Here is a 10,390-nt window from a genome sequence, read left to right as displayed (position 1 = left end):
TGAGCCATGATGCCCAGCCAGTATTTCTTTTTTTAAGGCTGGATAATATTCCATTGTATACCACATTTTGGGGTTAGGGGTGGGCAGGGATGGGGATGAGGTCTCACTCTGTCATCTAGATAGAGTGCAGTGGCATGATCACAGCTCACTGTCACCTCCTACTCCCAGGCTCAGGAGATCCTCCAGCCACAGCCTCTGGAGTAGCTGGAACTACAGATGCATTCCACTATGCTCATTCTTTTTTTATATAGACATGGAGTGTCCCTATGTTGCCCAGGCTGGTCTTGAACTCGTAGGCTCAAGCAATCCTCCCTTGTTGGCCTCCCAAAGTGCTAGATTACATGCATGAGCCACCATGCCTGCCCTGTATAAAATAGGCACATTAAAAACATCTATTTACCTGTTGATGGACATTGAGGTTGTTTCCACATCTTGGGAACAATGCTGCAATGTGCGTTACATCTTGATTGTGGCGGCAGTTACACGACTTATGTATTTGTCAAATATTGCAGTCAGAAAGGGGTAAATTTTACTGTATGTAAATTATACCTTGATTTAAACAAGAGAACAACAAAGAAATTGCTCCATAGATTATTTGGTGGTCACAAGGCATGAAGCATACATTTTCTTTTTTTTTTTTTTCTTTTTTTTTTTTCTTTTTTTTTTTTTTTTTTTTTTTTGAGACGGAGTTTCGCTCTTGTTACCCAGGCTGGAGTGCAATGGCGCCATCTGGGCTCACCGCAACCTCCGCCTCCTGGGTTCAGGCAATTCTCCTGCCTCAGCCTCCTGAGTGGCTGGGATTACAGGCACACGCCACCATGCCCAGCTAATTTTTAGTATTTTTAGTAGAGACGGGGTTTCACCATGTTGACCAGTATGGTCTCGATCTCTTGACCTTGTGATCCACCCGCCTCGGCCTCCCAAAGTGCTGGGATTACAGGCTTGAGCCACCGCGCCCGGCCGAAGCATACATTTTCTAATGCGGAGGTCCAGCTGCCACAGCCCCAGTCTTACCAATTTCAGCCCCCACTAAAGTGGGACAACGGGAAATTGGGTGCCTCCTGATACGAAGCACTTGAAAGTTCGAAGCAGTGGCCAGGCACAGTGGCTCACCTCTGTAATCCCAGCACTTTGGGAGGCCAAGGCAGGTGGATCACCTGAGGTCAGGAGTTGGAGACCAGTCTGGACAACATGGAGAAACCCTGTCTCTACTAAAAATACAAAGATTAGCTGGGAGTGGTGGTGCATGTCTGTCATCCCAGCTACTTGGGAGGCTGAGGTAGGAGAATCGCTTAAACCTAGGAGACAGAGGTTGCAGTGAGCCGAGATTGCACCATTACACTCTGGTCTGAGTGACGGAGCGAGACTCTTATCTCAAAAAACAAAACAAAACAGTATGGAGCAGCACTTAGGAAGTATCCCTGAATTCATATATAATTAGGCCTTTAGATCTAATTCCCAGCATGCAGGATGAACCACAGAGGTTCAATCTGTGACAGTAGCAGTGACGCCCTGAGGATACAGATAAATTCAGAATGTGATGCAGCATCTATGTCAAAGGACAACTGGCCGAGACTCCTCGGAAACGTATCATGAAGACGAAAAAAAAGGTAGGATGAAGTGGGTGGGAGAGGGGAAGGTAGTTCCATCTAGATTTAAAATTACTAAAAAGACATACTCCACTTGAGGTCAGGAGTCCAAGACTGGCCTGACTAATGTGGCAAAACCATCTCTACTAAAAATACAAAAATTAGCTGGCGTGGTGGCACATGCCTGTAATCCCAGCTACTCAGGAGGCTGAGGCAGGAGAATCATTTGAACCCAGGAAGTGGAGGTTGCTTGCAGTGAGCCAAGATTGTGCCACTGCACTCCAGCCTGGGTGACATAGTGAGACAAAAAAGAAGTTACTGTTGACTAATATCTACTATCTTAGGTATTGTCAACTAATACCAAGTTGTTAACTCCATTTATTTTGGCAGAAGTATTTTCAAGTAAATTAGACAAGTCATGACATGTCTAACATGTACTAACGTGCATCTCTAAAAACCAATTTCTTACAAAGCCACATAATTTTTAGTATGCCTAATAAGGAGATGAAGGCAAGCAGGGAAGTGTGAAGGAGGGGAAATTGTGGCGATGGGCCAGGCACACACTTAGAATGAAGTGCAGACTCCACAGAGAGGCCCTCCCGAGGCCCAGCCGGACCTGATTGGGGCCCTGTTTGCTTCTCTGTCTCCACCTCCTGGCACTGCCCACAGTACTCCAGCCACATACGACTTGGAGTTCTTTCAGTGGCCAATGTCTTTCTCCCCTCAGGACCTTTGCACTGGCTGTTCCTTCCACCCGAGTCTCTCTCGTGTTTCCTCCTCTTTGCGGACTGGCACCTCTTGATTTCAGACTCTCCCCATCTACCTCCCCGCCTTTTTTGTTGTTGCTTGGCTGCCCTTCCGACCCGGCAGGCAGTGACGATGTTTGTTTATGAGTTGGGTCTAACTGTGCGTTGGTGCTTAGGGTCTCCAAGGGGTCCCTAGGGCCTGCGCGTACCGCGCACCTGTGCACACCCTGCGCGCAGCTGCAGGCGACTCCGTTCTGGCTCCTCTGCTGCTGTTTCCTGCTGGGGGTGCCGACCCTGTCCCAGGCTAGCAGGGTGACTTCCCCCAACCGCAGACAGGGACGACCGGGGCCTCAGACCTGCTCCCGCATCTGCTGGCGCCGGGCAGTGGGAAGCCAGGTTTCTCCGCCACCTCCCAGCCAGGTAACTGCCCCGAAGCCTGCCCCACAGCCTTCAGCCCCCAAGCTCGGGAAACACCTCCAAGAGCTGCTACCGCCTCCCTGAGGGACTACACTTCCCAGCGTTCCCAGCGCACTCCCGGGCGCCTCCTCTCCTGCCGTTAACCCTTTAGTGGCTGCGGTGGCGGGAGCAGAACTGAGTGCCGTTCCGGGGGTGGGGGCGTGCAGGGTCGAGGTGCGGGGGTGCGCTGTTGGGCAAAGGAGAGGATGGACTTTGGAGGTCCCTGAGGAGAAGAGGAGCCAGGATTAACCGAGGACAGGGTCTCAGCGGGAGCCTGGGGAGGGCGGGCCCTAGAGCGCGGCTCCTCCCCAACACTAGGAATCTGGAGCCTTAGGTTCTCCCTCAAAACAAGCCCTGCGGTCCCCAGGCCCGCGTCGGCGCCCAGGTGCGGAGACAGCGAGGTACAGGCGTTTCCCGTCGCTAAGTGCCCCCTTCCACTCGAGGTACACCTTCGTGTCCCATCTGGAACCGCCCGGCGACAGAGGCAAAGCGGGGAGGGCGAAGGTGAGGAGTGGGTACCCCCACCCCAGGCACCAGGCGCTGCCGCGGGCCCTTAACCTCCCCCGGGCCCGGGGCCCGGGGCCAGAGCTCGGGGAGCCCTTCCTGGTGCCCGCTCTCCTCCTGCGGAGCCGTGGGGGCGGCTCCAGCGCACGGTGGCAGCCCCGCTTTGTCCTGGTCCCTGCACTGGCCCGGGGGTGGCCGTGGGGGTGTCTGGCCCATGGGGCAGGCCCGGGGCTCGCTGCGGCGGAGCCTCGGATCCCGCGGCTCCCCCGCACCAGGCCGGGCTGCTCTCTTTCCCTCTGTCGTGCGCCGACAGATCGGGCGCGTACTTGGTGGGATGGGGGCCCAGGGAGAGGCGGCCACGCGACCCTAAGACCCTAAGACCCTTTCAGAGGGTGGGAGGGCCTGGAGAAAGCGACAGCATGTGCGGAGGGGAGGCTCCCTTAAGTGTCCGGGACAGAGAGACAGTAGGGGCCAAGGCGGAGAGAAGAGCCAGTGAGTGAGGGGAGCCGGGAGGCAGAGGGGCGGGAGCCGCGGCCACGCACGTGTTCGAACTTTCCTCTAAACGCGGTGAAAGCTCACGGAAGGAAGCGGTTAGTGGCCCAGCTCCAGGCCCCTGGGCTTTCCAGGCTCTTGTCCCGGGAGGGGACTGGGGGCGGTGGCCAGGCCCGCACTTCCCCGCCAGCTGCGTGCCCCTCCGACCCTCCGAGTTCTCTAAAAATGGGGCTGACAGCCGCTACCTTACAAGGTCCACCCGGGCTCATCCTGCTGCCTTCCTCCCCGACAGGGCTCCGCCACCCTCGCTCAGGATGCCCGAGGGCCCGGAGGTGCACCTGGCCAGCCAGTTTGTGAACGAGGCCTGCAGGGTGCTGGTGTTCGGAGGCTGCGTGGAGAAGTCCTCCGTCAGCCGCAACCCTGAGGTGCCCTTTGAGAGCAGCGCCTACCGCATCTCGGCTTCTGCCCGCGGCAAGGAGCTGCGCCTGACTCTCAGCCCGCTGCCTGGGGCCCAGCCCCCCCAGGAGCCGCTGGCCCTGGTCTTCCGCTTCGGCATGTCCGGCTCCTTCCAGCTGGTTCCCCGGGAGGAGCTGCCACGCCACGCCCACCTGCGCTTTTACACGGCTCCGCCCGGCCTCCAGCTCGCCCTATGTTTCGTGGACATCCGCCGGTTCGGTCACTGGGATCTTGGAGGCAACTGGCAGCCGGGCCGCGGGCCCTGCGTCTTGCAGGAGTACGAGCAGTTCAGGTAGGGCCAGCACCAGGTGTGATGAGCGTAGTCACGGGCTCCACACCTGGCTCTGTTAGTGCCTTGTTGGCCAACGAAGGCCGAGTGTCTGCCGCTTCTGGGCCTCAGTCCCCTTATCTGCAGATCAAGACAGTGTCCCTGTCCTGGGTCAGCTCCCTGAGCCAGTGGATAAGGAAACAAAACTAACTGGGGACTAGGTGTGGCGGCTCACATCTGTAATCCCAGCACTTTGGGAGGCTAAGGCGGGTGGATCACTTAAGATCAGAAGGTCGAGACCAGCCTGGGCAACATGGTTGAAACCCTGTGTCTACTAAAACACAAAAATTAGCCAGGCATGGCGGCATTTGCCTGTAATCCCAGCTGCTTAGGAGGCTGAGGCAGGAGAATCGCTTGAGCCAGGGAGGTGGAGGTTGCAGTGAGCTGGGATAGCACCTCTGTACTCCAACAACTGTCTCAAAAAAAAAACTGATGGGGGAAGAGAGAGGAAAGCCAAGAGGAGGATGGGTTGGCACTGCCCCGAGGACAGTTGGCCAGTTAGTGTCATAGAAACTGGGGCTCCCACCCTCAATGCCACACTACCTCTTAGGGCTCCCAGGAGGCTGAGAAGGTGGAGGGGCTTTAACGTAAGAGGCTGAGCAGATTGTTTCAAGGGGGTGGGGAGGGGACTGCCTCAGGACGTGTTTCCACCTTGGGTTTGTGGTCTCCCACATCCTGCCTGCCCACTGGTCTGTGTCCTGTGGTCTCCTCTGCGCCTCTTCCCTGCCTGCAGGAGGGTGTCACAGCCCCAGCTGGGATGCAATGCAGGTCACCTCAGATGGCGCAGTGTTGACAGCTGCTTTCCTCTGAAGAGGAAACATGCATGAATCTTTGCTTCGTGACAGACCTTGTTCTAGGGGCTCGGGATACAGCAGTGAACAAGATGAATGTGGTCCCTGCTCCCACAGAACTGACGTTCGGATAGAGTAGGGGAATGAGGAACGGGCAGATGCGTGCCTGAGGAAAACCCAACAGGTGGAGGATGACTCGGGCGAGGGTGGGGGTGTACTGGCAGTGGCCACTCTAGGGAGGTGAGCTGAGGCCTGGCTGATGAGAATGAGCCGGCCCAAGGAAAGCATTCGAACTGGCAAGAGATGCAGAGGCCCCGAGTGGACTTCTCCCTTTCTGGGGGAGGCTGTGCCGTCAGTCGGCCCTTGGGAGGCATGGATGCCTGTGGGATGGTTCGGGGATGTCTCCTACGCCTTAGAAGGCAGCTGACTCCTGGCCTCCCCAGACCCTACGCACATCCCCAGGGAAACGTCAGTCTTTGGTCCTGGATCCCTCCCACCTCTGCCTTCCTGGGGAGTCATGCCACAACTTAACTCTGCCAGCTGGCTCTGATGTTTCTCTCAAACAGTGAGCATTTGCGCTGTTTCCTTAGTGCTTCCGCTGGGGTGTGTGGTGACTGGCTTCCCTCAGGGATCAGGGCACCTCCCAGGCGACCCTTGTACCTTCACCCCAGGACTCTGTGTTCTGGCCAACCCCTCACACCCATCAGTCAGTCTGTCTTGCCATGACCCTTTCTCGCAAAGAAAAAGATACGCACCCTCTTCACGGTGGGGAGGAGACCCACGGCCCTTGGAGGTGGGGCGGGGGCTCTAGGGCCCTCACTGGTACCTCACTTATCTGCTGCACAGAGCCAGAGAACATCCAGCATCCTGAGAAGAGTGGACCCTACCAATGGTGAACCCACATATAGTCTCACCCACCACCAGCCCTCACATGTCTGAGCTCCAGACTGCAGACAGGTGAGGTCCCCTGGACAGTTCTCATGTCCTGAGGAGTCTGCAGTGATAAACACACAACCTCATATACGACCGCGTGTTGCTTTTTTTTTTTTTTTTTTTTTTTTTTTTTTTTTTTTTTGAGACAGGGTCTCGCTCTGTTGCCCAGGCTGGAGTGCAGTGGCGCCATCACAGATTACTGGGTTATTAACCTCCAGGGCTCAGGTGATTCTCCCACCTCAACCTCCTAAGTAGCTGGGACCACCAGGGCACACCACTCAGCCCATGGCTACTTTGTTAAATTTTTGGAAGAGACGTGGCCTTCCCTGTGGCCTAGGCTGGTCCCCTGGACTCCAAGGATCCTCCTGCTTCAGCTTCCCAAAGTGCTGGAATTACAGGTGTGAGCCACCACACCAGCCTCACGTTATTTTTGATCAGTATTTTTCACCTTTCACACTTTATTTTTGTTTTTATTTTTTGAGATGGGAGTCTCACTGTTGCCCAGGCTGGAGTGCAATGGCGCAATCTTGGCTCACTGCAACCTCCGCCTCCCCGGTTCCAGCGATCTCCTGACTCAGCCTCCCAAGTAGGTGGGATTACAGGCAGCTCCCACCATGCCCAGCTAATTTTGTATTTTTAGTTAGAGACAGGGTTTCCCCACGTTGGCCAGGCTGCTCTCCTGACCTCAAGTGATCTGCCAGCCTCGGACTCCCAAAGTGTTGGGATTACAGGCGTGAGCCACCTCACCCAGCCGTCCTTTCACAGTTAATTTTAATCCCATATGTTCCCATTTAACAGATAGGAAAACCGAGGCAGGGAGCAGAGGAAACTCTAGAACTCCCAGCTTCCTTCCCCTTGCACCCAGAAACAGGTTCTCTGAGCCCCTCTCTCCATCCATGGAGGGTGGGGATGAGTCTTATGCACCCAGACTGTGTCCCTCCAGGGAGAATGTGCTACGAAACCTATCGGACAAGGCCTTCGACCGGCCCATCTGCGAGGCCCTCCTGGACCAGAGGTTCTTCAATGGCATTGGCAACTATCTGCGGGCAGAGATCCTGTACCGGTGAGCAAGCAGGCATGGGCATGGGGACGGGTGGGCCAGGTGTGTCCACGTCCCCCACTGTCTAGCATGACTTCCCCCGCCCCCACTCCAGGCTGAAGATCCCGCCCTTTGAGAAGGCCCGCTCGGTCCTGGAGGCCCTGCAGCAGCGAAGGCCGGTGAGCCCGAGGGATGGAGCACGTGTACTGTCACATGCTGGTGTCCACGCGGCCTGCCGAGCGGATGAGTGGGGCCAGGTGTCCCCAGCTTAGCTCAACAACGGGGCTGGGGTGGGTGGTGAACGGCCCAAGGTCCCGCCAAGCTCAGAGGGAAGGTCAGCTGCTTTACATGGCCCCACTGACAGGTCCTGCCCCTGCCCCTTCCTCAGAGCCCGGAGCTGACACTGAGCCAGAAGATCAAGGCCAAGCTGCAGAACCCCGACCTGCTGGAGCTGTGCCACTCAGTGCCCAAGGAAGTGGTCCGGCTGGGTGAGGCCACAGATGGAATGACCTCTGCTGGAGCAAGTCACTGTGTAACCCTGGGGCAGGTGTCCCTCTTTGGGCCCGATTCACTGGCTTGGAAGTTCGTAGCCCTAGCTGTCACTCAGTGGACTAGGCCTCACTTGTCAATAGTGTTTCCTGGCTGGGCGCAGTGGCTCATGCCTGTAATCCCAGCACTTTCGGAGGCTGAGGTGGGTGGGATCATCTGTGGTCAGGAGTTCAAGACCAGCCTGGCCAACATGGTAAAACCCTTTCTCTACTAAAAATGCAAAAACTTAGCCGGGCATAGTGGTGGATGCATGAAATCACAGCTACTTGGGAGGCTGAGGCAGAATTGCTTGTACCCGGGAGGCAGAGGTTGCAGTGAGCTGAGATCGGGCCATTGCACTCCAGCCTGGGCAACAAGAGTGAAAACTCCGTCTGAGAAAAAAAAAAAAAGTGTTTCCTCAACCCATGAGACAGACAGGACAAGGATTCTTTTATATATTCACACACACACGTATTTTTGGTAGAGATAGGATCTCACCATGTTGCCTGGACTGGCCTCAAACTGGGCTCAAGTGATCCTCCCACCTCTGCCCCTAAGTGGCTCAGCCTGCAGGCCCACACCACCACATCAGGCTAATTAAAAAAAAAAAAAAAATTGTAGAGACACAGTCTCCTATGTTGCCCAGGCTGGTATTGAACTCCTGGCCTCAAGGGATCCTCCCACCTCAGCTTCCCAAAGCGTTGGGATTAAAGGTGTGAGTTACTGCACAGGGCCAGGACAAGGATCCTTAACCCGCCTCCAGGACGGGAAGGCTGTGGCTGAGTGGGAAGATGCCAGCTGAGGTCGCATCACCAGAGGAGGGGGGAGTTTGGCCCCTGACTCAGTCCGTCAGCTTGTGTAGCTGAGGTCTGGGCCAGGTCTAACCAGCCTCCCCGCTCCTCCCAACCCAAGTCTGCCCTCTGATCTCTGCCTGTTCCTTTGTCCCACAGGGGGCAAAGGCTACGGGTCAGAGAGCGGGGAGGAGGACTTTGCCGCCTTTCGCGCCTGGCTGCGGTGCTATGGCATGCCGGGCATGAGCTCCCTGCAGGACCGGCATGGCCGCACCATCTGGTTCCAGGTTGGGCCCTGTTCACATGGGCAAAGAGATCCCATGAGGCTGATGGGTGGAAATGAAAGCTGGGGTCACAAGAACTGGGGTGGAGATGCTCGGGGCCTGTCTAGACCCTCTGAGGACCACACTGCTCCCGAGGGTCATGCCCCTCTCCTCCCTTGCGTCCCAGGGTCGCAGCGGGTGAAAGTAGCCTAAGGGCAGGGCAGCTTTGCTGATGTGGACTCTGACATGGGGGAGGCTTCCTAGGGCAGAAGCTACACTGGCCTGGAAGGGTGTGTGTCAGTCCTGCCTCTCCCAGGAATACTGAATACTGCCCCTGCGCCAATGCAGGCCGACTCCTGAGTTATCCCCATCCCACTTTAGGGGGATCCTGGACCCTTGGCACCCAAAGGTAAGCTACTCCTAACGTAATAGGATGGGGGAGCAGAAAGGACGTCTCAGCTGCAAGGGTCACAGCACCTTTCTCCACCCTATCGCCTGCAACCCTGGGAGTCCCCGCCCCGGGGCAGGACAGGACCCTCCAACTCCAACATCAGTGTCCTGCAGGGCGGAAGTCCCGTAAAAAGAAATCCAAGGCCAGGCAGCCGAGTCCTGAGGACAGAGTGGAGGTATGGCTGCCCGCTCCACTGCCGCCTCCCTTGTATCCTGCCCTGGCTTCGCCCCCCAGGCGGCTGCCTTACCCTAAGAGGGTGCAGGGAGTGGCGAGTCCTAACCAACCTCTGCAGAGCCCCTTAGGGACCCGTGCCTCCTCCATCCAGGACCCTCCACCTCCAAGCAAGGCCCCTTCCAGGACACGAAGTGCACAGAGACACCTTCCTGAGAGAACTGTGACCCAGCGGCCTGCGGCGACCAGCTTCCGGCAGGACCCAGCAGCTCCCAAAATCCCCAAGAAGGGGAGGAGGAAGGGACGACAGGCAGCCTCTGGTAGGCTTTCCTCCGCATTCTCGGAAACCAGCTCTACAGGAGAGGATGGGATGGCGGCCTAGGAGCCTGTGAACGAAGCTGGCAGAGAGGCTGTCAGGGCAACCCAGGAGTCTGAGCTGACCATCTCACCTCTTCTTCCCCCAGGCCCGCGCAGACCCCGGAAGGCCAAGGCTGACACCCCATCCTTGGAACTGGAGGGGCCCTCAGCCTCTTAGCAGGAGGGTCTCCGTGTTTGTACCCACCCTTCTTGTTGCCTTGCCCCGTATCTGGGGGTCTGTCTGAATTCTCAGGAGTGGGCAGTATCTGAATTCTCAGAAGGCACAAATGCCCGATGGCTGCTCCCGGCACAACTGTGATGTTTTTAACGGCACCCCACCTTCCACATCCTTCAAGCTCATGTGAAAAATGCTGTATTTTTAATAAACTGATAAATGTGAACTTTTTGGCACCTCTTGGCCTGAGCTGGCCAGGTAGGAAGGCCTGCTGTCTGGGCCTGGGAACAAAAGACCTACCCTCCGCACAAGGCAAACAG

At 56.6% G+C, this 10,390-nt stretch overlaps 1 protein-coding gene across 5 annotated transcripts; it reads left to right on the top strand.

Annotated features, from left to right (window-relative positions):
- The first annotated feature begins 689 nt into the window (after window positions 1-689).
- NEIL1 (nei like DNA glycosylase 1) lies at window positions 690-10,296 on the top strand. 5 transcript variants are annotated; one of them, XM_074392650.1, is made up of 11 exons: window positions 695-2,755; window positions 3,159-3,295; window positions 4,080-4,535; window positions 7,239-7,358; window positions 7,450-7,513; window positions 7,723-7,822; window positions 8,813-8,940; window positions 9,298-9,325; window positions 9,481-9,542; window positions 9,693-9,858; window positions 10,003-10,296. In XM_074392650.1, exons 3-11 carry the CDS (start codon window positions 4,102-4,104, stop codon window positions 10,071-10,073), a joined length of 1,173 nt encoding a protein of 390 aa, XP_074248751.1. In that variant the 5' UTR covers window positions 695-2,755; window positions 3,159-3,295; window positions 4,080-4,101; the 3' UTR covers window positions 10,074-10,296. The 5 variants fall into 5 exon arrangements, with proteins under 5 accessions (XP_074248753.1, XP_074248752.1, XP_074248751.1 ...); XM_003942997.4 differs by having other exon boundaries at window positions 695-3,295; XM_074392653.1 differs by lacking the exons at window positions 695-2,755; window positions 3,159-3,295 and adding an exon at window positions 6,778-6,881 and having other exon boundaries at window positions 4,352-4,535.
- Window positions 10,297-10,390: the final 94 nt, after the last annotated feature.

Source organism: Saimiri boliviensis, chromosome 2, assembly GCF_048565385.1.
Source record: "Saimiri boliviensis isolate mSaiBol1 chromosome 2, mSaiBol1.pri, whole genome shotgun sequence".
Taxonomy (NCBI): Eukaryota; Metazoa; Chordata; class Mammalia; order Primates; family Cebidae; genus Saimiri; species Saimiri boliviensis.
This window is presented reverse-complemented; position numbering and strand designations above follow the sequence as displayed.

Excerpts from the sequence above, each read along its gene's own strand:
- NEIL1 (XM_074392650.1), top strand. The coding sequence starts at position 4,102 with ATGCCCGAGGGCCCGGAGGTGCACCTGGCCAGCCAGTTTGTGAACGAG. Across the intron at positions 4,536-7,238 it reads CAGGAGTACGAGCAGTTCAG|GGAGAATGTGCTACGAAACC; the intron begins GTAGGGCCAGCA and ends GTGTCCCTCCAG. Across the intron at positions 7,514-7,722 it reads CCCTGCAGCAGCGAAGGCCG|AGCCCGGAGCTGACACTGAG; the intron begins GTGAGCCCGAGG and ends CCCCTTCCTCAG.